Raw genomic sequence first — 27,163 nt, 5'->3', positions numbered from 1 at the left:
ATGGGAGCAGCAGGAAGCTGTGCTGGAGTTATCACCAGGGAAGTGTGGTGGGTGGCTGGATGCTGCAGGGGTGGCTACAAGCTCTTCAGAAGGGACAGGTGAGGGAGGAGAGGCGGGGGGGGCTCTGTACACTGGGGAGGGTTTGGCTGCACAGAGCTCAGGGGCAGTGGGGATAAAGCTGAGAGCCTGTGGTGACAGTCAGAGGGATGGACAGCAAGACACAGATCCTGCTGGGGCTCTGGCACACACCACCCAACCAGGATGAAGGGAAATATTCTGTCAGTGGATGTTCCATGATCACCTGCCCTCGTTCTTGGGAGACTTTAACCTGCCCAATGCCTGCTGGACCCTCAGCAGTGGAGAGGAGACAGTCTGGGAGGTTCCTGGGGTGTGTGGAAGGTCCTTCAGACACAGCTGGCAGGGGAGCCTGCCAGGGCATGGCCTGCCAGAGCTGCTGCTCTCAAACACAGAAGGGCTGTGGGACATGTGGTGGTCAGGGGCCACCCTGGACACACTGACCATAGAATCCTTCACAGAGTTTTTTATTCCTGGAGAAGAGGGAAAGGGGATCAGCAAAATACTTGAACCTTGGGCTTCCAGAGGATGAACCTTGGCCTGTTCAGAACATTGGTTCAGATACTCCCCTGGAAAACAGAATTTAATAACAAAGCGTCCAGGAAGGCTGGACATACTTTAGGAAGGAAATCTTAAAGGTGCAAGAGCAGGCCATCCCCATGTGCCTGTAGATGAGCTGGCAGGGAAGAAGACCAGGTTGGCTGAAAGGAAGCTTTAGCAGTAACTTAGAGAAAAAAAAGTTTATGAGCTTTGGATGAAGTGGCAGGCAGTTCATGGAGAGTACAAGGATGTTTTAGGTCATGCAGAGAAAAAATCAGAAAGGCAGAAATACAACTAGAACTCAACCTGCTTGAAACTGGTGTAAAATACAATAAAAAATGTTTCTTAAAATATATTAACAACAAAAGGAGTGCCAAGGAAAACCTTCATCCCCTCTTGGAGCCAGAGTGGAACTTTGTCACCAAGCATAAGGCAAAGACCTAATGCCTTCTTGGCCTCCATCTTTAGCAGTAATATCATTTATCCCCAGGGCAGCCAGCCCCCATATCAACAGGGGCAGGGAGCAGGACAAACCCCATGCAATCCAGGAGGAAATCATTAGAGACCTCCTGTGGCACTTAGCCCTCACAATTCTGTGGGACTGGATGGATTCTTCCAAGGGAACTGAGGGAGCTGGCAGAAGAGTTCAACAAGACACCTCACCAAGAGAGGCTGAAGGAGCTGGGGTGTTTAGCTTGGAGAAAAGGAGGCTCAAGGCAGACTTTTGCACTCTTTAAAATTACTTGGAAGGAGATTGAAGCAAGATGGGAATCAGTTTCTTCTTCTAATCAACTAGCAACTGCACAAGAGGTCATAACCTCAAGCTCACAAGGCAAAGTTCGGGTTGGACACCAGGAAAAACTTCTTCACCAAATGGGTGTTTCACCTAAGCAGTGGAATGCTTCACCTAAGCATTGGAATGGATTTAAGCATCAGATACCCAGAGATGTGGTGGCATCAACATCCCTGAAAGTGTCCAAGAAACTACTTGATGGGGCACTTAGTGCATTGGTCTACTTCAGTGGTGTCAAAGGTTGGAATGAATGACCTTGGAGATCTTTTCCAGCTTTAATGATTCTATCATTCTATGATTCTGACAGAGGGGGGCTGCTGCTGAGGGTTGGGAGCACATTTTTCATGGAAGAGAAGAGAAACTTGGTGTTCTACAGGATTTACTATGAAATGTTTAGGAAAGAATCAGAGGTTGAGGTGATTTGGGGAAGACCAGGAAGAAGAAACTGAGGAGAGAGAGGGAAAAAATGCTGGTGACAGGTAAGTAGTCAGCCAGTGGGTGTGCTTGTCAGCCATGCCCTGTTCCTAGGCAGTGCAGCCTGTCCCAGCTGCTCACCAGAGTCCTTCCTTCCTTTGTCACACCTACAACTCTCTGTTTACATGGAGTGTGTGTGTGGGCTGCCTATGTTCACATGTGTGCATACATATGGAGTCTGGATGCAGCAGCTGGAGTCAGAGGGTGAACAGCCACCCATGTCTGTGGTGCAGCAGCCATAGTGGGAGTAGCTGTGCAAGCACCAGCGAGGATCATGCTGGATGACAAGCTTAGCAGGAGAGGTGGACAGAAAGTGGGTGTGGGGTCCTCCAAGGAGATTAATGGGTTTGGCTACAGGGACAGAGGAGTCCCAGCCAGCTGTGTGTTTGTGTGTGTGCATGTTTTTGTGTGTACAACACAGCAGCCAGCGTGGTGCTGAAACCTCAGCTTGTGTGTCCTGATGTTAGCAGCTGGGGACGAAGGAGTGAGGGCTAGTCAGATTCAGGGTCTAAGAAAGCTGTAGAGGGACACACCTCAGCCACAAATGTGTGATTTTGTCACGCACTGACCCCCATCCTACTCCCCTGGAGAGGGGAGTGGAATGACACTCTTGGTGTAGTCTGTGTCTGCATGACGACTCCAGGTGTCTGGACGCCTGTATTGGCAGTATGTGGTGAGTACATACACTCTATGTGCTTCTGCCTTCTGGAAACACATCTCCAGCCACACTGCTGGTTGGACACAGGGACAGCAGCCTTGCCTCTCCCAGGCTTCTGGATCTGGTGGGATATACCGTCCTGCAAAATAAATACAAATTTTTAAAAAGTGATAATTAAATCTTTTTAAACAGGTAATGACTTACCTATCCATAGAGAAAAAAAATTATTTATAACTTCAATATTTATTGAGCCTATTAGGGTATTTGGATTCAGCTCCTGGACTGATTTTTTTCTCGTAGAAGTGTTCTAGCTTGTTGGGGGTTTTGTCTGAAACCATGCCAGTTGAGTGCTATGGTCTTGACCCACTGATGATTCAATGCATATGTAAGGAGGCCCATCAGCCTCAGGTGGTCTGTGTAGATGCAAAAAGCTTGTCTCCATGAAGTGGCAAATATTCAGGGTTTAGCTCAGCATTTAAATTTTAACTGACTTTTGGAAGCAAATATATCTTATCTTCCTATTTATTAGCAGAAATTTGATGTGCAGGAAACCCATGCATATTTTACTTGAAAATAGTCAGAGTTTGTGCTGCCATTTCCACTGGGGGAATATTTTAAAAACACATTCTTCTGGTGATTTGCAATTGTGTTCAATTTCCTGTTTGAAGCCACTCCTGGCTGATTTCTTTGTCTTTTGTGATTATAGCTCTTAAAGCTCTGATGATTTTTTTTTTTTTTTTTTTTTGCTAGGTTTATCGCCCTATGCTCTTCTAGAGAGCAAGTGTTGCCTTTCATCTCACTAGTTTAAAAATGTCAGCCATTTAAAAATTATGTTTGCACTGAATACTTTGCCTGTTCCTGGGACTACTAAATTTTTACAACATCCAAAATAAGACTCAGCCAGACACCAGCCTTTCAGTTTGAAAATAACGGCTAACAACTGGAAAACAGCTTTCCAAGCTGTTTCTCAACTGTGGCCAAATTAGGTCTCCATTTTAATACACTTGAATCTAGCCAAACTGCACCTTTTATTATATTGCTGAACATAGGAAGCAAATAATGCCTGCCTAGCAACTTTCTGGGCTCCCTTTTCACAGGTCCTTGAATACTATCGATTTTTTTTTTCAAGGATGCAATGTGGTAATGCAGATGTGACCTTTCTGTCTTTCAGAGCAGCAACAGGTAACATTGTGTACAGAAGAGTCTACTCCATCAGGTTTTAAAAAGATTAGAAGAATAATTGAGTCTTTGCAAGGTTGTATGCAATCAAAAGAACACAACTTTCAGGAAAAAATTGCTTTGGGTATTAATAACAATTGCTAAATAATAATAATTACTCTGGTGGTGAGAAGGTAAATGCTTCTCTTTATTCCACACGTTATTCAGGAAAAACGAGCTTAACTCACTAAAGACTGTAGAAACACTGAAAGATCTTGAGGATTTGTGCTGAGCAGTAGTAAAGAGTGTTTTAGCTTATTTAAAGGAACACGTGAAACTATTGCATTTTATGAAATGGCTAATCTCTTTGCAGTGGAGGGGGATTAGTCATGAGTTAATCAAATCATTAACCCAAATAAACTGTTATCATAATCTGGATTCCAGAATGAAATCCTCAGAGAAACTAACTATCAGGAGAGTGATGTCCAGCAATTTCAATGGAAAATGAGTGGCCAATGGGGAGACATCTCATGTACCTACTGGCTACATAACAAAAGATGACATGAAAGGAAGTAATGTCATTAATAATAGAAAGATATACATTTGTAAGGGCAAAGATTTTCATAAACATCTACTTGTGTGCATATGCAGGTAATAGACTTAAAATATTGATGACCTAGAAGGATCAGTCCAAAACTGAATAGTTTGAAATATCCCACATTTTTAAAACAACCAAAATTTTTGAAGAATCTAAATAAAGTGACTTCCTTTATCCACAAAGTGAAGGTTTTCAATACACTCTAGTATGTGTTTGAACCCAAGTTACATTTGAAAGTACCATTCTAATTGTTTTCCAATACATTTTTTCAATTGGAATTCAGAAACAGGTTGTAGTGTGTGACCAATAGAATACTGTCCCCTACTTTACCTGAATGCCTGCAAAAACCCTGCTAGGAAGAATTACTCTCTCTGCACATACATGTTTTGTTTCCACTTTTTATGCACTCTGAAATTTTTCTTTTTTTGGCTTTTATTCCAGCAAGGAATGATCTCTTATTGTTCCCTACAGATGCAAGGAAAAGAGGAGACATATTCATTGAGTATTTATAACAGCAGAGGGTTGTACCAGGCATTAACAATAATAGAGTGGGGCTTCACTGAGAACCTCATTTTGTCACATTTGCTTCCTGTTTTTTCCTAACTTCACATCAATTTCTTTCTGTAGACAAATTAGGTGTGTAAGTACTGCATTCCACTGCTAAAGACTGTGAGACACCTCTGACATTTGGGTTTGAATTCTGTTCTTCTCTGTTTGATGCATACTTGCATCCTGGACTTCCATAAGATTTAAAATATGAAACAAGTAAGCCTATGATAGCAGAAATTCCTATGCCAATGTTAGGGTCTGGTTACAGTGATTTCCTCGTGTGTATATCACAGAAATTTTGAAGGATCATCTTGAATCAGCATAATACAAAAAGAGTCTGGTACTGTGCCCAAATCCCACTTTGCCACCAGATCCTTTTTTAGAATGCATGTGTTTTCTTCAAATCCATAATGTCAGGTGGTAAGCAATGTGTTGAGCAGTCATGTCCTATGTATTAGCTTAGGAGAACAGACAACAAGAACTTTCAAACTACAAGAGGCAGGAATTTAGCCCTTAATCTTTTTCTGAAGGCTTGTAATTTAAAAGGCTTGACTGCTGTCTCTGCTCAGTGATCAGAATAACAGGTGTGTCAAAAGCTATTTCAAAAGCTGTTCAGATGTCACATCTTGGTCCACTTTATGTGGCATCTGTCACAGACACACTTTTGCACCAGCAAAACATGATCTAAACTCTATTTAGAGCACAAGTTAAAAATTATGCAGAAATTATTTCTTGAGTAATGAAAATGACTGATAATGAGCAGTGTAAATATAGATTATTTACATTAGCTAACCTATCTAGCAGAAAAAAAAGTCACATTCATATAATTTTTACCACCTTCACATTGCTATACTGCATATCCCTGCAAGGTGTGGTGTTTTGTTACACATCCCAATCTTCTACCACAATGCAATGCAAGAAATATTTTCAGTTATTACTCTTTGCAAGCTCAGAACAGGTTTTTCATAGAGAAAATTACTTCAGCATAACACTTCAGCATTTGTTAGTCAGTCATAATTAATAACATAGAATGCAGACATTGCTGCTCTTCTTTCCTTATGCAGAGTACAGAATACAGATGTTTTTTAACATGGGAACATGTTTTTATAAGGAGATCACATTAGCTATTACCATCAGAAAATACACTATATAAACATGCTATATGCCACCCTATTGTTTTAAACTAATTGTAATATGAACATAATTTTTAATATTAGTAAAATACACTAAAATACGCCCTGTGGAATGAACAGCTTTATAGCTGAAATCATGTTTCATATACACATGATTAGAGGGAAGTGTTGAATAGAATACAGTGACATCCACAAATCATGACTTTTCAGGAAGATTTTCTAACTCCATCTCATCAGCTGGAGATTGATAGATCTTCAGTATTTGGGGGACTTTGAACTGTCATTTGCTGCTGGGCTCAACTCCTTGCAGATTGAGTATCCTCCTGAGTACTCATTAAAATAAAATAACCATCTAAAACAATAAAATTTATGTTCTTCAACTTTTCAGTTTCAGTCTTCTGCTTGACCTTCATATAATTATGTGATATTTATCACTGAGGAGGGAAGAGTGGTTCCATAGCAGACTTTAGCCTCTCCTCCCCTTAATGTGACCCCAGGAGAGAGATGAAAGCATTCAACTACTTCTGCTTCCAATGAGGAAACTTGCTATTTTGCTCTCACAGGCTTCTTGCAATGTATCCCTGAGTGTCTGATACAATGCATTGAAAAGGTCTGTCTCCAGGAGCTGACAAAGCCCACTCCGAGCCTTTGGATGGTCCTGGAATTGATGCTCCTGTCAGCTCCAGTCACTGTCACCCATGGATCAAGTGACCAACAAGGCTGATTGGTGCTAGCAGACAACACAGTAATCAATACATTCCTTGGATAAAAGAATTTTTACTAGCATAACATCCAGCAGGGTGATTCAACATGACAAATCCCTGAGATTTTCAGTGCCTGCGTAGATATGTAAGAAAACTGAACAGTGCCACCATGCAAATACCACAAACAGAGGATAGGTAATGGCTGAAATGACTCTAGGTTTGTGGGTTTTAAGCTATCCAGAGACCTGAAGTGGAAACACCGATGCTGGAAGTTGGCCAACCACTTTGCTGAACACTTAGCTTATTCCCATTAGCAAAGATTTCTACTTTATGAAGTCTTCCCTGTCTGCAATGGCTCAATTCAAGTCCCTTTGAATTTATTAACATACCAAATGAAATCCTTAAATTCTGAATCAAAATCTGAAGGTCAGAATGCCATAGCATAGGTAATAACTGCCTTGGGAACATGAATGCTAAGTAGGTGATGATCTTCAGTCTTTCTCCAATGCTTTCTCCTTCTTTTTACTTGATAGCAGAATATTTGCCCTTCCAGTTGGCAATTTCTGTATTACTTAGAGCAAAAATAAGCTTAGTCTGCTTTCTGGACAATTATAATGAAAGCAAGGTAAAAACAGTACAGGAAGAAAATAAAGGGCACGGCAAGATAGAGGCAATGACTGCTGTGACCTACTCAGTTTTTGAAAATTAAGGTATGTAACTCTGTACTAACAATGTTCTAGCTTCCTAACATCCCAAAAAAAAAAAAAAAAAAAAAAAAAAAAAAAAAAGGCAGCAAACTGGTAATAATTAGAAAACCTTTTTCTTTCCCATTTTGCCTTTCCACTTCACCATCTATTCTCTATTAACTGCTCTCTTCATTTGTTTGCTCAGTCTTCTCTCTTGAGCAGATAAAAGGGTTTCATTAAAGTAAAGCCTAATGCTGTCAGTGGCAGGAGAGCTGCCAACCCTGGCGGTTTTGTAAGTCTATTAAGCTGACCTAAGCATGCTAATACTTAATAAATTCCCTCCATTCACAGCAGTCTTTTGCAAATATCCTTTTATCTCATATGGAAAACTAAGTTATGCAATTCAAATGAGTAAGAAAAGTCCAGACCCCACACTTTGGGGTATATTTATGGATACACACAGTTGCATCTAAGAGAAGCAGCACATTTCATCAGCTGCAATCTCTCTGCTGTACTGGAAGTACTACTTGAGATTACCAAAAGGGCTAACAACTTGATGAAAGTATTCTAATTACCAAGATGAAACTGGCACTGGAGAATCAAAACAGAACTTTTTTTCATGGATTTCCTGCAATAGTCCATTTGCAGAGAAAATTTTCTAAACCTATTTGAAGGATATCTGCTATACCTATTCAGTACACTTTATCTTCAATTTATCCAGCAAGGGAAAAAAACCCCAAACCCCAGATTCTTAAAATCACTGCCATCTTCTGCTATTACTACTTAAAGCAGTAAAAAAATACTCTGAAGAATAAGTGGTTTACAAAGCACTACTAGTTGGCACCACCCCCGACCAAAGGAAAGGCCTTTATCATCTTTAAAATCATTTGCCATTCTTCAGAGCTCCAAAGGCACCAGAGTAATTACTTTACAATTGAAACAAAACTTCTAATGCAACAAAGTATCCAGCCTTCATCTCTCTTACACATGAGAAAAGCAGTCTGTAGCAGTAGAAAATGAATCTTGAATTCTTCTCTCCCTTAACTAATGTAATTGTTTACACAAAGTAATAAATATGGGGGCAGGGCGTGGGGTTGAGAGAGGGTTTCCCAGGTCTAAAAGGAAACATACTCAATAAGCACCATGATTTATTTAAGAGAATATGTGCCTGAGAGCTACTGACAGGCAAATGCAAAAATGATGGTGGAACAGTCCCACAACATAATTTCTTCAGCCATAATAGAAAACACTGGCTCACGATAGCCGATACTTAATTCATTCTCTGTTTTCAGGTTTTGCAAAGGTTACTGGAAACCCTACTTGTTTTAGATCATACAAAATTATTATGCGTGTGGAAAAAGAATAGAAGGACCAGGGTTCTGTGAATGAACAGGAACACATTTTCAGCTAAAAACCTAAACTGTCCTAAAAAGAACAAAAATGCTCATCTTTGTAAGGATTTAGCAGATTAAAACGAATCACACATATATCTTACTATACTTAGAGCAGCATTTATCAGCATTATGTATCAGCTACTGCAGTGAAGTAAACAATGTATTAGCAACCTGGCACAGAATCAGAACTCCTACAAGGGAAAATAAACCACTCTTCTCCATCAAGCAATGTCATTCTGCTTCCCTAAGAAAAGAGAAATGGTGCTGAAGCCACCTGCAGCAGGTAACAACTGTATTGCTTAGCCACAGCTGTGTCTTCACTTATGTGTGTCTTCACTTTTCTTTATATGAAGACGTATTGACGTCTTCAAATAAAGAAAAGCTTGACAAAGACCTTCTTCCCAATAAGCTGAGTACACCCTGAAGCAATCCTCCTCCATGTCATTTCATCAATTTATTTCCTATCTTTGCAGGACAAAACAGTACTAACTCTAGTCATAGTCCTTAAACCTCTTCTCAAACGACTAATTTCTGCTGTTCTACTGCACTGAACACCCACTTGTCAGAGAACAGAAAATACAGATGAGTGCAATGAAAAAACAAAATAATTATGTATTGTGAATAAACTTTACCTAAGAGAAATATGGCAACTTTTTTCTCTTCTTTTTAAATGACCCATGTGATGCTGAATAAAAGCATCCATCTAACTAAAGAGAAATGTATTTCACCCCCCAATTCACATCTAAGAGCTCGGTTTTATAAGATAACACTGGGTATTTCTGAATTCTTACAATTTTAACTTAAGGGAAAAAAACCCACAAATTAAGGATCTTGACAAAAATCTAGTGTGCCACGAGGTAATTAAAATTAAAGGGGAAAAAAAGTAGAATCATCACAGAGAACATCAGTGTATTTTATAACTGCTTCTTCTTTAGTGCCATTCTACTACCCAATGACTCCCCTTGTGACAGAAAAGGAATATAAAGCAAGATGTGACATCTATCCTTCAAATTTCTTTCCAATGAAAATGGTAAAATTTTAGTAACTGGCACCATTATCTCCTAAAAATCCATGCATTTGTTTTTTGAGGAAATTGATACTGTTCCAAAAATAAACGTGTGAGAAAACGCTACCGTTTTTCCTTCAATTACTGTCTCTTGGTACCATCAATACATAAAGGTAAGAAGGCAATAAACCCATCTTGGTACCATCAATACATAAAGGTAAGAAGGCAATAAACCCATTATTTCATAAGAAATTGGTAGTATTTTTGTGTTCAGGTCTTGATTTACGTAAGTTAACTTTGTACTGCTAAGAAACACAATATACCACATAGTAAGGTTAAAAGTAGGTCAGTGATATAGGACAAGACAACTTAACACAACTTGCATCCCAGCCTCCAGCTTGAAGCATAATGTTCATTCCTCATATTCTAGAGTGTTAAATAACACTGTAACTAGATGCAGAAGATAAGAATCATTCGACATTATCCACCCTTGATCTTTACACAAAATTCCCATGCCATCCATTGAAGTTCCACAGCTGTACAAACCAGAATAAGGTCCATGGCAAACACAGCTTTCAGGATTTGCTCTACAATAAATATCACAAGCGAAAGAGAGACAGCAAATGTTAACTCTTTATTTGTTTTGAACATATAAAGGTTATTTGAAACAATTGAAACTATTTTTATTTATGAAACAATTCTTTTAGAGCCATCTTGTGGGGAAAAGAAGCAATTTAAAGCAATACATGTACTTTTATAGCTTTTCTACCAAAAAGATCAGTATTTAGTATGACATCTAATACTCTTTTAAAAAAATAAATGTCTCAGGCACACTGTAAACTTTATACAATATTGTTTAATCCCCTAGAACATGAAGGAAGTGCCTTTATGAACAATCACATGTTAAAAGATAAGTTTTAGATAGAAAAAATATGTATCATTATTTTAAAGACGCTATTTTTCTGAAGAATGTTTTTAGTCCAGATTGTATTCAAACTCCACCCAACTATAGCCCACAAAAAAAGCACAAACACCCAGAGAAGCTAAGCCTTCTTTCAGAGCCCTAAAGTGGATAGAATTATTCAATCTAACTAAACTGGGGATAAAACAAAGAAAAATACAACTAAACATATTCGTAGATTTAGCACTCAAACCTGAAAATTTTTCATTATTAAACATCCTTAGCATTTCCAATTTAAAGCTTTGGTAATATTCTCAAGTTCTGAAGTTTACACTAGTTGTTTATAAAGAACTCATTACACAACAGTCTTCTGTTTGTATTAAGTAAAGTAGAGCCTTGGGCAGTCAATTTCAGTATCATCAAAAGTCATGATGCAGACTTCAGCTACCTAGGGCAATCAAACATCAGCTCTGCTTGATTTATGTGTCTTGTCTATGAAGCAAAGTGCTTAAATTTTATCCTAGAGAACAGAATGCACATATAGGTACTCAGTTTTAATTTATGCCTAATAAAATACTTCATTTATATGAAACATTAAAGCGAATCACATTACATTTATCCAGTAAGTAGTTATCTTCTATTAATACAGAAGTAAAACAGGATATCACAGAATGCTTGCAAAGCACACAATCAAGAGGTGTCACAGAAATATGCATTTTTTGAGCTGTTACAATCAGTATATAGTAAGGACTAGCATTTTTTTAAAATAAAGAAATTTGACAACAAAAGGGTCCTATGGTACCAGAAATCTGACAGCTGTAACTAACAGAACACACTGGCACCCAGACATACAACCAGACAATTTTGCTAAGGCAAGCACAAGTATGTTAATTTTTATTTTTACACTCCTGCCAAACTTTGAGTGAGAGAAGGTGTACATGTGCGCTTATAACTTTGCTTCCCCTGTAAAGAGGACAGTGAGATCTGCTTCCTCCATGTCTGCTTTAAACTTTGGAAAGGAGCCCTGACTCAGGGGCACTTGCCTTAATGAGATTTTGAATTTCTTTGAATTTTGGATGTTCTTTATCGGCCACCAGCTGCAGCAATATCGCTTCACTAGTAGTAACTATAATTCCAGTACGTGCAAGACGCTGAAAAATAAAAGAGCAGAAAGAAAATAATGTAAGAAATCATGTAAGAAAATGTAATGAATGAATTTTGAAAGAAAAGTCAGGTAGCATTTTTAAAAACATTTACTATTAACAAAAGTACTGCAAATTCCATTCCAGCATGTCTTAGTGGTATAATTTAAAAACCTAGGTTGAAAACTGACTGGGTTTAGACTTTCTATGGCAAAAGGCTGCCCTGGATTACAAATAAGGCTTTCTACTTCAACTGGATTCTTTCCCCAAGTCAGATTTAATAGGCAGCAGCCCCACACATCTCAATAACAACCCTTTTCCCTTGCATAAGCCAGGGGACAGCTTTCTTCACTCTCATGCAGATTAAAGGCCTGAGGAAAAATAAAATAGAGAAGTCCAACCTAACAGCATTAAGCAAGAAATTATAACAATTTCACTTTCAGTCCCTGTTATGTACCACTATTTCAGCTTTTGGACTACAGAGCACACTAGTTATAATAATCTCAGGGCAAAGAAGGAAAATCCCTTCTACAGACTTATAAATCTTCCGGCACAAAAGCAGCTCTTTTCATTACAGAGAGTAACTCCAGAGTCAGTTCTCACAGGATAAAATGCATAGCTGCAGAGAAAGCAAAACCAAAAGAGGTCTGCTAGTTCTCGTAAGCGTGCAACTCAACAGGGCTTGGGCTTCATGTAGCCAAAGGCACAGGACTTATTGTAAAGTCACTGGACTTTTAAAACTGTGGCTGTTGCTTCTATAACAAAGTTCAGCTGTCGGCATCTTCCCAGCCATCATACAGATGCTTTGGCAGTAAAACTCTCCAAAGTGTCAGCTCTCCCTCCCTCAGCTGCATGCTTCACCAAATCTAATGGGATCCTGAATGAGCTAAGGGAGGACAAGAGGCAGAGAATACAAATAAATACATAGAGGTTTCAACTGTAATCATTAAAGCAAAGAGAAGCTCCAAACTTTCTTGCTGTTCAATTACAAAGTATCTGATGGGTGAAAGCTAGTAACTTCAAGGGACCAACCAGTAAAGTATATGTAACTACAGTCTGCGTAATAACAAACCAACCAGTTTGTATTTACTAAAGTCAATGCTTCCTGCTTGCCATTATAGCAATATGCCTTGCAATATTCTTGAACTGAAGTAAAGCAGCTAGCTTCTTCAGTTCTCCAACCCTGTACAACCTTATTTTTTAAACCTCAGAAGCATACAGAAAAGAAGAAAAATTTGAAAATTCATACAAAATATTACAGCAATGTTTTCAGCATGAGCCTCTCCAAGAATACAAAGGTTTTGATTTTAACTAGTATGGATGAGAAAAAAAATCTAGACTCTTAAAAAATCATAACTGTGAAATGTTGATTGAAAAGAGAGAACATCTTCTCTTGAAAAGCAAAACATACCATAATATGTCCAAAGAGCTGACATTGCCTTATACCTTTTCTACAATGAGATATAATTTTTATAGATTTCAGATTTGCAGAATTTAAGACATGCATTTGCTACACATATTGGATGATTTCCAAGTTTTCTTAGAATGCTGTCCTTGAGAAGGAAAGTATTGATGGTGTGCTGCATCCATACTGCTGAAACAAGTAGAAAAGACAAAGAACAGAAAAGCAATCTAGCAGGAGCAGACTAAACAGTCTTAATCTGAGGCCAAGCATTGAGATAAGACATCTTCATCAGACAGGGCAGAGATTCAGAATAGTCACAACTCCAAACTGCTGGGCTGAGTTATTTCATCAATGAAAATTTCAGGGTTTTTTTTTTTTTTTTGTTTCTGAGGAATTTTTTAACTGCAAGTTGTTGCATGCTGTCATTTTTAAGCATACAACAGAAGGAGACAACCTGTTATCCAAGCAGACATGAAAGCTTTCATTATCAATTAAGTCAAATTGCACTTCCTAGTACACCTGCTCAGATATCTGCATATTCATCACCAGCACAATCAAAATATGTGCTATGTGATGGGAAATGTGGAGAACTGAAGGGGTAGGTGGGACCAGTGAGGAGTTACTTGGGGTTGCTGAGGAAGCTAGCTGTTTTCACTTTAAGGTCACTCTACATTATTCTTGAAAGGTCACTGTGAATAGAGATGGACTGTGTTTTCCTGAAAAGGCAAATGTTACACTCATCTTCCCAGAAAGGCAAGGAAAAGGGTCCAGGAACCCTGGTCAATAAAACTCACCTCAGCTCACCAGCTTGCATAAATTTGCACAAGAGACAATGTCAAGACTCACTTATTAAAAGAATGTGACTAGGAACAGAGAGTTCTATGGTGAACTAAAGCAGGTATTTTTGGTATGCTGCCCACTTCCCTAAGAAATGCACCACCACAGTCAGTCAGGATTAAGGACATGTCTAATACATGGGTCCATTTCTCCTGGTCTCCATCTCCCAAGCATGCCCATGTCTTGCTTACTCTAGCCCACATTCCTCAGTAGCATTTTTAATTGAGGCTCTGTAACACAAGAAGAGGACAATTGGTGTGTGCTGCCATGTGCAGCAGAGAAGGTGTTACTGCTGGCTCAACACCACATGGCAAGAGTTGGCTTAATCATACTGTAGTGACTGACAACATAAGGCACCACAACAAAACATTTTCTTTTGCTTACACAGAAAGCATTGCAAAGGTACCAAAAACTCACCTAAAACTTACAAATTTACAGCTTTGGCAAGAAATCACACTTTTAAGATCAATACCTTTTCGACTAGAAAGTAAAGAAACCTAGCTAGTAGCTGTTTTAACCTTTACACTGGCCCAACTTCTGTGCTTTCACAGACACAGTGATAAATGTACAAAAACATGCATAATAAGGCAAACAGATTTCAGGTTTTCTATATTTGTTTTGTCTCTTACTGCTGCTGCACCACATTGATTTGGGAAGTCCAAGACTTCAGTTACTCCTGTATTCTGTGTGTGTCCCTATCCTCTATATGACAGCTGACATTAGGTTTCCACTTAATCAAAGTCACGGGTTTCATCAATCACTATATGCTGGGGATTTCTCTTTAGCCTTTAAGAAACTAAATCTTCTCAAAATCTGTGAAAAAATATAACATGCTGTGGTTATTATTAGTTTCTACTTCAAATAATTGTTAGGGCCTGAGGCATAAACTGCAATACTTAATATATATATATATACACATATATACATATATCTATATATACATATACATATATACATATATATATATATATATATATATATATGGTTTTGACTTTCAACAGTGATGCCTGTAGGCAAGTTAGGAGTACACCATCAAAAAATCATTTGCATGAATTTGCTACCACATAGTTACACGCGCTTTTAAATCCTCTTGTTACATTTATCTCCACTTTCTCAGCATTCAGTTTGACTAAGCTCCTAAAAGCAGGGGGGAGGGGAATCTTTACTATAATCAGGGTCTTGCGATTAAGCTTTAATTTGCACTGATGAGGAAAAGCAGAAGGAGGGACAGACATACAAAGAGATTTGAACAGGATCACATACTGTATTTCATTGCACTTCAAGAACTTCAACACCTGAATAAATACTCTTTGCAACAAAAAGCCAAAAGCTTTACAGCACTTTTACTCCGCTGTGGAAATAACACTGCATAAAGGAATATGCTAAAACGCTAACATTTATACAAAGTCATTTATATTGTATGAAACAATCACTTTTAAATTCCAAACATCCCAAACTGGGTTATGCATATCAAATCATAATTTAAGGAGAACAAAAAAAGCAGTACTTCTTCTCAATTTTCTAAGCTATTTTACGAATCAGAACACTCACCTCTTCTCAAATCTACATTTGTCCACTGCTTTGCCCATAGAAATTCCTTGTTAGGAACTTACCTCAAGAGCAAACATTCTATCCATCATACTTCTTGACGAGGTGGCATCAGCTACAATATGAACTTCCAGACCTCTGCCAATTAATTCCAAAGCTGTCTGCTGGATACAGACATGAGTCTACAGAGGAGAAATCAAAGGCAAAAAAGCCACCAACAAACCATGAATACAAAATGAAAATAACACAATCACAAGTTCATAATTAATTAAGAGTTCAAATACTTATTTTTCAACTCCTGGCAGTACTAGGGAACTCAATATGCACTTTAAATGCCAGTTAAGATTGAGACAAGTGGCTGTAGTTTACAAGTATCACATCTCAAATTTTATTGAGATAACATTACAGACAACACAAAAAAATTAATTCTGCAGAGGATATCTAAGCTTCAAGTAATATAAATTGAGTTGGTTTTTTTAATTACAGAAAGTGATGTTCCCTTTGAGGGCCAACAGACATTGGCCATAAACCATTATCAGAATGGCAAGGCACCTACTTCTACTCCAAAGAGGACAATACTCCGAACTCCAGGAATCTCTGCTAAAGCTGCTTCAACTTCTGGCAACACCATTGAAAATTTTGTCTTGGGAAGCACAAGTTTAGCTCCTGTTAAATCAATTTCTTGCACAGTGCTGCCAAGACCTTTGGGATACTGTTCAGTGACAATAACTGGAATTCCCAAGAGCCGTGCACCTTGGAGCTGTTAGGGGACAGAGAGGAAAACATTAAAACAAAGAAACAAAACTATAATAAAGACATTGCTATTACCTAATACTAAGTAATTGTTAGACTGCATGTGCACTAATAATTTACAATGAGTAATCAAAACTCACTACAAGAGAAAAAAAAAGCAGATATACCAGTCGTTGGCCCACACTGATGATATCGCCAAAGTATTTGATGGCAGGCCGGAATCGTTCTTGCATGTCACAACAGAAAAAAACAGTGCTTGAGGGTGTCAGGTTGCCCAAAGTAGTCATCTGGAAAAAGAAATAAAGGTAATGTTTCCCATTGCAGCAGACATCCTTTCAGGAATGCAGCAGAATGAGGAGGAGTCTACAATACCTCTGCTAGATTATGGATTTATGTTACTTTGAGTGAAAATAGGAGAAACATTTTTCAAGCCTGATTTGGCATGTTTCAAAATTCAAACAAATAGCTGATATTGAACATTATGGTATAGTCATCAATATATAATCAAGATTTTATGAGGTGGGAAGCTCAAGTCAACATAAATATACATGGAAATTTCTGAACTCTGAAGGGGGCAGAGGAACATACTGTCTGAATTACAGGGAAAAAAAATAAAGAAACAAAAAAAAAGGATAAGTACCAAAAGCAAAATTGCATTCTTCAAATTCATCTTCAAATCCACAAGTCTTGGAACTGCTACAGACTCAAGATAAATTCAAGTTTAAAACATTCAGACTTCCACTTGCTTTCACATATTGTATGTACACATACTTTCAATACTTTCATTGTGTAGCCAATTTGATTCGTCTATGACATCTTTTAGGATAAGTCTGATTAAAGTCCAAAGGCTAGAATGAAAGTAGAAATTTATTTTTCTAATAAATATTAGAAACCAAAGTGAATACATTTTTTATGACAAAAGTAATCTCCTAGAGTTTCCCTCATACAAGCTACCAAGTAGGGTAGAAGGGAGCAGATTAGAAAATGAATTAAATACCGAATTTTCTTACACTTAGAAAGAGTGCTTTGTATTTTTCTAAATTACTTGCACTACCTGTAGAATCAAAGTATAGGGCTTCAGATGGAAGCTACAGGGAAAGAAAACATCTACATGCTATCATCTAGTTGTAAGGCAACTCAAGAGAAATTACATCCATTCAGGAGCTTTTCAGCTTATCAGACAGATAAATCAAATTGAACAAAGAGCTTCTGTGTTACCCATTAATTATAAACACTTCATTTTCTGCAATGGGAGGTTGAAATGTTTTAAACTGAAACAAAATTACAAAATCTGTAAAAGAATGTATTTTGGAAGAGTGCAGATGTATTGGATTTACCTGACAAGGTTTTGGTAGTGAGGAGAGGGTGTAGGGGTGGCTTCTGTGAGATGCCAGAAGCAGACATGTCAAGAGAGCACCAATGCCATCTGAATCCAAGACAGACCTGCTACATCAGTGATGCTGGTGACAACTCTATGCTAACATATTTAAGAAAGGGTAAAAAACCCACTGTCCAACAGCAGTTGTGAGAGGAGGGTGAGAATATGTGAGAGAAATAGCCCTGGAGACACCAAGGTCAGTACAGAAGGAGGAGCAGGAGGTGTCCCAGGTGCTGGCGCAGAGATTCCCCTGCAGCTCCTGGTGCAGACCAGGATGAAGCAGCCGTGCCCCTGCAGCCATGGGGCTCCACAGTGGAACAGAAATCCACCTACAGTCCGTGGAGAACCCCACAGCAGAGCCTTGAAGAAGGCCTGCAATATGCCTTAAAGAAAGCTGTGACTCCAAAAGGCCATGCTGAAGCAGGCTCCTAACAGGATCTCTGACTGTCTAGAGAGGAGCCATGCTGGAGCATGTTTGGGAAGGACTACAGCCTGTGGGAAGGATGCACATTTGGGAGACATACCATCTTCCACAGGAGAGACCCCACTCTGGAGCAGGGGAAGAGCAACAAGAATGGGTGACAGAGGTTAAGTTTTAAGAACTGACCACAAACCCCATTCACCATCCCTCTGTACTACTTGAAGGGAGAGAAGGTAGAGAAGTTGGAAGTAGAGCTGAACCTGGGAAGAAGGGAGGGATGGGGAAGAGGTATTTTCACATTTGCTCATATTTCTGAATATTCTACTCAGTTGTTGATCAGCACTATATTAAACTAATTTCCCCAAGTCTGTTTTGTCTGTGATGCCAATTGGCAAGTGATCCCTCTTTGTCCTTATCTTGATGCATGAGCTTCTTTGTCAAATTTTCTCCCCTCTGTTCTATTAAGGATGAGTGATGGAGCAGTGTGGTGGGCATCTGGTGGCCAACCAAGGTCAACTCACCACAAAGGAATTGGAATTGAAAAATACTAGTGCCAGAAATTTTACTTATTCACCACGTCTCCAGAGTAAAATGCTGTTATCTCAATTCCCAGGGCCGTGCTTAATAATGGCCATGCTTAAACACATGCCTGTAATATGTAAACATATTACCTGTGTGCTAATAATTGCAGGTGCTAAATTCCCTCAATTCTCAGATTCATTACACCACTGCTGCCAATGCAGAAGCCATTCAAGAAAGCGATTCCTCCAGCCTTTGTGAGCCAAACAGCAACACTATTAATACATGTAGTTACAGAGGCAAATGCAGTAACAACTACAGTGCGGATGATGTAACACTAGGCTTACTGGAAGACAGAAGGGCATCACAACAGGGATGTGGATGATACAACTGTCCCTGAAAAGGGCCCCTGGGACCTCATACTCTGAGACAATGAAACTTTTCATGAAAAATGCTCCTCCTTCTTACTGAAACCCCTGTTATCATTTAGGATTTCTACTGGTCTTTAACTTCACTAAATGACTAGTCTTTTCTCACCCAGAATCCCAAAGTAATTGCATAGTTCTCAACTTATAATTTTACTGGTTAGAATTCCAATCCCCTTAAAAGCTATAAAAACCCCTTGCTATGCTATCTATCTGGATTTTGCTGGTAGAACCCTTTGAAGAAATAAAGTTACCTTCAGAACCTCTATGGTGACTCCTAAAGTCTCATTCCTGGCTAGCTGAGATATTGACCTTCTGCCTTGGGGGCCCCCAGAGCTGTCCAGACCCTGTAGCAGCCCAAAGCTAGAACCATCCCAGCCCCGGCAGCTACACAGGGAAATCTTTTCCACCAGGAAGATAGCTGCACTGAAAAAGGTTATCACAGTTGTGAGATCTCCACTCTTGGAGATTTTCAGCATTCAGCAATGCAGCAGCTTATTTGATCAAGGGGTTAGGGAAGACAGCCTGTAGATATTTTTCCCAAATAAAATTTCTACAACTCTATACCAGGTAAGGAATGATGCCTGGGACCAAGAATGATTTGATATAAAATTAAATAACTGCCTTGTTCTTGAATACCATCCATCTACATGCTTGAACAATGCAAAAAGCAGTTGGCAGGCACTATTAATGTACAATTCAATGCCACAGGGAGCACCTACTGAGACCCACTCCAGTTCTGGCACTTACTACCATACAGAAGTCAGTCATGACATTTAACTTGACTACTATTCAGCAACAAAAACAGAATAAGTGGAATAAGCAATATTTGTGTGATTCCTACTCATGAAATGCACAATTTTGCTTTAGCATTTATATGACAAGCAAAGACTGTTATTGTATCATTTAAATCTTTCCATCACTTTAAAAGCTGTACCAGGGGAGGCTTAGGTTGAACATTAGGAAGGATTGCTTCACAGAAAGGGTGATTAGATATTAGAATGGGCTGCCCAGGTAGGTGGTGGAGTCACAGTCGCTGAAGGCATTGAAGCAAAGACTGGAGTAGCACTTGGTGCCATGATCTAATTGACATGGCAGTGCTCAGTCATAGGCTGGACTCAATCACAGAGGTCTTTCACAGTCTACTTGATTCTGTAATTCTGTAATTTTTTAAGATGTGTCTGAACTACCACAAACCATCATGGACTATAAAATGACCTATGTGAAGTTCACCTACTGCCTTGGTATGCACCTTGCTCTGCCAGTGGAGCAGATGGCACTACCATCCCTAATAGAGGAACAAATGTGAATGGAGTAGGAAAGTCTTCAAGAAGTTGCATAGTCTGCCCCTACATAAGTATCAAACAAACACAAATAGTCTTCAAATATAACCAACAGTCTGACCCACCAGAAATAGAGCTGCTATAAAACCCATCCCACAGCTCTGTTACCATTACCTTTCAGTGTTTTCTCACCCTCAGCTTCTTTGCTGACATTTATTAAGAATGTTATTTCCAGTTAGGTCCACAGTGAATTTGAAACACAGGAGCATTACTGTCCTTCACATAGATAACCATGTGCAAAACTAATTATCAGACCTCAAGACTCAGACCTTTAGGTCTCCCTTTAGGCCTTCCCCTTTCCCTCCTCACTCTAGAATATATCTAATGCTTTTAGTATTTCTTCCTACAACTCAAATTATTTTTATGGTACTCCCCAGGGCAGTCTTCAAATTGCAGTCTGGAACGAGGCACTCAATACTACTATCACAGCAGTGTTTCTCTGCCCATACTACTTCACTGCTCTAGCAGTGCCTCAAATATCAGCCAATTCACAGCACTTCTAGGCCCTGTTTATTTCGTACTTTCCAGTACATTATTTGCTCTTCTCATAATTCATGGATACTTAGATTCCTGAGGTGCATTTTAAACTTAAAAATCATCCCCCTGAACTCTCCCTCATCATCTATTTGTGTAGCTGATTATTTCTACATGGCTACTTCTATTTTGAAGTGCACCTTATTGCACTGTGTTTCTCCAACTTGTCCTGAAATACCTTAAGTCTGCTTTTTCAGATACTTGCAATTCCTTCCAGCCTGGAATCTTCTGCAAAAACAGTATTTGCCCCAAGTTCCATCAAGGACAAGAATAATGGAATAATTTAAAACGGTGGATTTGGAAGCCATATTACAGAGAACAATTCAATTTTATTCTGATTTGACAGCAAAATGCAGAAGAAAACTGACTGTCTTTCCAGCCAGGGTGTATCCTTGTTGCAGACTTCTACTGAATAACATATATTTATGCCAAAAAGCACAGGGAGCGGGAGCAAAAGCACTCTATCTGCTCTTTTTTATTGTCAAGTTGATTTCATGTGATTTAATTTATACCTTCAGATTCATACCAGCAGCTCACTCAAAAGTTGTGTCAACTATATATTTGTTAAATAAAAGCTTTTACAAAATCTAACACAAATAATTTATATATTGATTTTCATATTTCTTTCTGATTAACTTGCAGTCTGAGTTGTGGCAGAACAATGAAATAGATGCTAAGATCAAAGAGCCAACACTTGCAGGTGTTACCTGGAAGAGCAGATGTGGGCAGGACTGAGTGCAGAAGAAAGCAGTTTGAAATTAAGTTTCATAAATAGTAGCTAACACAGTGCATGAATAAACTCATGTAAGTACTTGCTATGTATAAAGGAAAGGTTTAGTTTCCTAGTTTAGTGTGCCACATAAATTCTCCTACTCACTTGCTTTCAATGCCATCCTCCCCTTCTACAAGGGGACGGTGTCAGGGTCCTCTGACACCTCCTCCTGACAGTGAAAATCACCCAGACCTCCCCAGTGCTACATCCCAAAGAGCTGGGGGTGAAGGCAAAACTACACCTAAGCACCAAACCTGGGCTGGCACATCAACACCTGCTTGATTTGACTGCAGAAAGAGGGAGGCTGGGCAAGGATTGTGAGCTACTGCAGCCAGACAACACCTGCCTGAATCCACCCTGCATATAATATCTACTCAGCCACAGTCAACATTAAACAACTTGAACTCAAAATAACCCCATCAAAGAAAACACCAAAACAAAACAACAAACCATCAAACCCCAAATGACCTGAAACTCCCCTCAACAGTATATAAGCATTTCCATCTGTTGCACTTCATTTCTCTCAGTTAGGATTTTCTGTCCTTCAGCTGAAGGTTACCCACAGCACAACCAGAATAGGTACATCAAAAGGCCCTGTAACCTGATGCAGCCCTTTTGCCCAGCTAAAGAAGTCATCTCTAGGACCTTGTCCAGACCAGGATTTAAAGGTATGCTGTCACAAGTTACATACAGCTTTAAATCCTACTCTAGAAAAGACCTAGGTGGGAAAAGAGGTGATTTTTCATATCTATATCATCACTGCTGATTATTATTAATCAGACAAAATGTGATTGTGATGAAGCACTATAATTGCAGGTTCAGCTTTATAAAAATATTCTCATATACTGGCTTTTAATCTGTACTTCCCTGTTCCAAGCCCAGGAAATCACTATATATACAAAATGAAATTTCCTTACAGTATTTGTAATGAACAAGAAACTGGAAGCAAAGAAATAACCCCATTTGACATGGCTAGTGACTTCATAAATCTCATGTCAAGTTTACCAACTAAAAGGCCAGACTGGTGATGTTGCAACCTTGGTACTTCAAGAATGGCATAGAGGAGATGACAACAAGAAGGAGCTAGCACCTTTTCTTCTGTATTTCTTAAAGGAATCTGTAAGATTCAGTTGTACTTTGCTGTCTAGCTTTCAAATGAAAAAAAAAAAAAAGAATAAATTCAGTTTGATGGTTTTCAAGAGAAAAATAGGTTACAAGTGTTTCAATTTAGAAACACAAATATTTATCTTATGCTAAGCCAATGTGCAGCCTTTTACATGTAATTCAGCATTTTAAAAGGACAGATTTAGTTAAAAAACCTACATGATGTACATATAGCCAATGTAGTAGAAAAGTCTTCAGCAAAATTTAAAATTACAAAAATGCTTGCTGAAGAGTAAAGATAAACAAGGAGCCTGCATTTGAGAGGAAAAAAATCCTCTTTCAGTATTTTCAGCCTTTTTTTTTTAATCTTCTTTAAGGTTCCACCTGCTGCTTTTCAAAGAACTTATTTACTTAGGAATGTACTAACATATCAAAATTTATAATTGTACCCTAAAATCCCCAAATAACACCCCTGCAATTTGTGTTTTTGCCTTTCAGAAAATGGGCTTGGGTTCCTGAGTTACTGTCAGTTCTCCTTACAGGTTATCCAAGCAATATTAGATATGTGGAATAACAACAAAAAATCTGTCTATTAACTGTTGTATTTTATTTACTTTATCATTCAGCAACAGTTGAATATCATTTTGCAAGCAGTTTTTTTTTCCAAGAAAGACACTCCTGAGACACCAATCTGTCTCAAAAAACCATCCTGAAATAGATGTGCTTCATGCAATGATGTCAGCAATAATTTTACCCTTTTAGCTTCAGTATCTTAAGGTTTACTAGTTTGTAAATACAGAGGACAAGTCCTCCTGAAAAAGAAGTCACCTTGAAGTTATGACAGCAATTGTGAAATAGCCTCTCTTGGATATATATTTCAAAGCTGCCTGAACTCCTCTATTACACAGCTGTAATGTGCTGCCTTTTCTTTGGATATCACCGAAGTCTTTTTCCTTACTTCTCTCCTCCAAAGGCAGCTACAACACTACAGGAAAACACAACAATTTTTGTAGCACTATTAACTGTATTTAGAGGTGACTAAAGTTGTCGGTCCTGCATTTCCCCACCCAAACTATAAATATTATAGTCTTCTCTTAAAATATTTTCTTAAAAGACTTAACATTTAAGAAAATGTTGAGTTGGGAGCAGCCTGAGGAAACGTCCTTCTTCACTGCATGTCTGTGGGTGAGGAGATTTGAGTTGAGGGGCAGCAGCCAGCCAGAACACCACAGTGTAGAGCATCCCACCAGCCTGCCTAACACTGCATGGCCATCAAAAGCTCAAGTGACTGCTTCCTGTCAGGACTCCCAAACCAAACAAATGTACATACATGAGGATGGTACAAAGGCATAAAACAACCAGAGAGCAAATATGCCTGTACAGATCAAGCCTTGAACTGAGTTCATGGAGTGGCTTTCCAAGGGCAGCATATGGCAATTTCTCCGTGAGATTACTGCCCCCCTCAGCTGCAGGGACAAGAAATTGAAACAGCCCAGTCATGCATCATTTGATGTTGACATTTTGTGAGCTATTGTATCAAAAGGAATCCTTCTAGGCAGGCCTGCACTGGAATCAAAATGGAAGGATAAGAGATTATGGGCACTAGTTGCCATAAAGGTTAAAATGCTACCTCCAACTAAATGCATACATACACCTCATAAAACATGCACACAAAAACACTGAAATTACCGTCTAGGGATACAGTTGCTAGCATCTCTGAATTTTAATTTTAAAACAGAAATAACTTTCTAAATATGCAAGTCTAATCACATCAGTAAGCAAAAGTTGTCTCTCTTGAAACATATATCCAAAACAGTGATTCAACTGACTATGCCACACACAGAGTTGACAAATCAATGTTGTGTGTAACTGCAGATAAAACATCAGGGAGGGAGGGAGGAAGGAAAGAAAGGCAGGAGAGATGGGAAAAAAAGGGCATATAATAGTGGCAATGCCTGAATGAGTACACAGAAAGTATAATATTCCCATCACTAAGTCCTAAAGGTCTTAAAAAACACAGCTGCGTCTCTATCATACCAAATGTTTCTCAAACAAGTGATCTCTGAACACCTGTCTCTGGCTTAAGGCAAACTGACTGACATCATTGTGATGTCTCAGTTGAGATGTCTTCAGCTACTTCACAGCTGCTGAAATATATCAAGGAATAACAAATATCATCCTTTTCATATCAACACCTGCAATTGTCACAGAACTGCAACAGTGTTGGTGTAAGAAGGCAATGAAATAGGCAATAATGCATAAAACATTGGTGCATCTGAATCCCTGCAGTCAAAGCTGTCTAGCACATTTGCACCCTGGGAGTGATGTATCCTTCTGTCTCAATACTGACCTTTATTCCAAGACCTATGTCCTGCTACAAATGCTTGAGCTGCATTTACAGTTTCAGTGCAGAAGGCATCTGCAAGGGAGTCTCTTCAGAGTAGTGATGTGCATACACAAATGAGAAGCAAAATTCTGACCTGCAACACTGCTATATGCCCAGAACACACAAATTCTGTTTTAAAATCTTTGCTTTAATCAACAGCCACATCAACTCTTTTTGCAAATTGGAAGGCCTGTTCCTTTCCAGTTCTTCTGACAGGTACCCCATAGATTCTGATTACAACACAAAATCAGAAAACTTTTAAACAGAATATGATGAATGTATATGATGAGAGTTAATAATAAATTATTAAACTAGTGTGCTCTTGTTAACCTTTCTTTTCATATGTGAAGTTAAGAATAAAACGAAAGATGTCGAAGGCAACCTTGGTGTACAGTGTAAGCAGACAGGCCACCTTGAGAGTTTATGTGTATAAGACACTATGAGTAAGTGGAGTTTACAAACAAGATAAATTAGCCATGTCTGAAAACATTAAGAGAAGATAAGCAATGTTTCAGCTTTTATGACAGCACTTTTCCAACTTCTTAGAATGTTGGCTAGGCAAATGAAAACTTCCTAATTATGAATTTAGAAAGAAAATTCTGAATGAAAACAGCAATGATGTGGGGTTTATTACTGGGGTATGTTTTGGTTTGTTGGACTTTTTTAAGCTGAATTCTTTGACATTGGAGAAAGGAAGAAGCAGTGTATTTCGAGTGGAAGTATCACAGTACAGCTCTCACCAATCTCCAGTGGACATAAAAGTATCTTCATAGGAAAGCATCTGTAACTGCATCTATCTGGCAGTCTGGCTTCCTAGTTCCTGGTTACAGAACTACCAAGCTGTAAACCTGGATACTGGAAAGGGCTTTTTAAAAAGGCAAAGAGGACACACTGGTCCCTAACTACAAGCCAAGATACCGAGCTCTGGCAGAGCCCAGTTATCGGCACCCTTTGAGCTTCCACCTCCCGGCATTACCTGCTGTTAAGGCCGGGTAGCACAGCCGCCTGCTTTAACGGAGAGCACTGATTACTTCAGCGACCTGACTTGTGCTCCCATTCCCGACGCCAAGTAAGTTCTGGCCGGCTGAAGGCAAGGCCGGTTAGCACACGCGTGTGGCGCAAAGCGCACCTGCCGCCCCGGCTTAGGAAACCAAAAGTTTGCACGGAGCGACGAGCGAGCGCGGGCTGCGGGGGCTGCGCCCACGGTCCCAGCCCGCTCCAGGACCGCCCGCTTCTCCCGGAAGGGGCCGGGGGCTGCGGCGGCGGGACGGGACGGGACGGGACGAACGGGCCGGGACCGGCCCCGGGACCGCGCTGCCCGCCCGCCCTCGCACGCACCTGTGGAGCCGCCGGCTCTCACCTGGATCTGCAGCGGGACCAGGCGCACCTTGCAGCGCTCGTTGACCAGGAACCCCTTCGGCAGGTCGATGTACTGGCTCCACTCCTCGGCGAAGAGCTGCACCACGAACTTGCGGTGCATGTCTATCTGGTCCCCGTACAGGCTGAGGAACTTCTGGATCAGCAGCTCGTAGCCGGCGCCGTGGGGCACGCTGGAGGGCCGCGCGAAAACCGAGAAGCAGAAAAGGACGGGCACGGAGCCCCCGCCGCCCGGACCAGCGCCCGGCTCCGCCGCCGCCATCTTCAGGGACCGCCGCGCCGAGCCCCGCCAGCTCGCTGCGGTCCGCGCCGCCGCTCCTCCTCCCGCCGCCTCCTCCCCCCGGCCGGCCGGGCGGTGCCGGCGGGCCCCAATCCCAGCTGCGGCTGCTCCTGCTCCTCCTCCCCGCCATGGGGCTCGGCCCTGCCCCGCAACCCCACGGGGTTCAGAGTGCCGCCGAAGTGCCTGCGCCGGGCGGACCCGAGCTCTGTGGGGCGGGGGGTGGTGCCTTCCCTACTCAGGCGGACGGTGAGAAGAGCAGCCCCACACGGG

At 40.0% G+C, this 27,163-nt stretch overlaps 1 protein-coding gene across 1 annotated transcript; it reads right to left on the bottom strand.

Annotated features, from left to right (window-relative positions):
* Nucleotides 1-10,383: 10,383 nt before the first annotated feature.
* On the bottom strand, nucleotides 10,384-27,038 carry ISOC1 (isochorismatase domain containing 1). The gene is given in 6 exon segments (XM_079331071.1): nucleotides 10,384-11,820; nucleotides 15,667-15,783; nucleotides 16,158-16,361; nucleotides 16,522-16,641; nucleotides 26,597-26,879; nucleotides 26,881-27,038. Coding segments are annotated over 6 exon segments (1,014 nt in total). The 5' UTR covers nucleotides 27,024-27,038; the 3' UTR covers nucleotides 10,384-11,673.
* Between the last annotated feature and the right edge of the window lie 125 nt (nucleotides 27,039-27,163).

The sequence above is a fragment of the Erithacus rubecula genome (genome assembly GCF_903797595.1).
Source record: "Erithacus rubecula genome assembly, contig: SUPER_Z_unloc_2, whole genome shotgun sequence".
NCBI classification, from domain to species: Eukaryota; Metazoa; Chordata; class Aves; order Passeriformes; family Muscicapidae; genus Erithacus; species Erithacus rubecula.
This window is presented reverse-complemented; position numbering and strand designations above follow the sequence as displayed.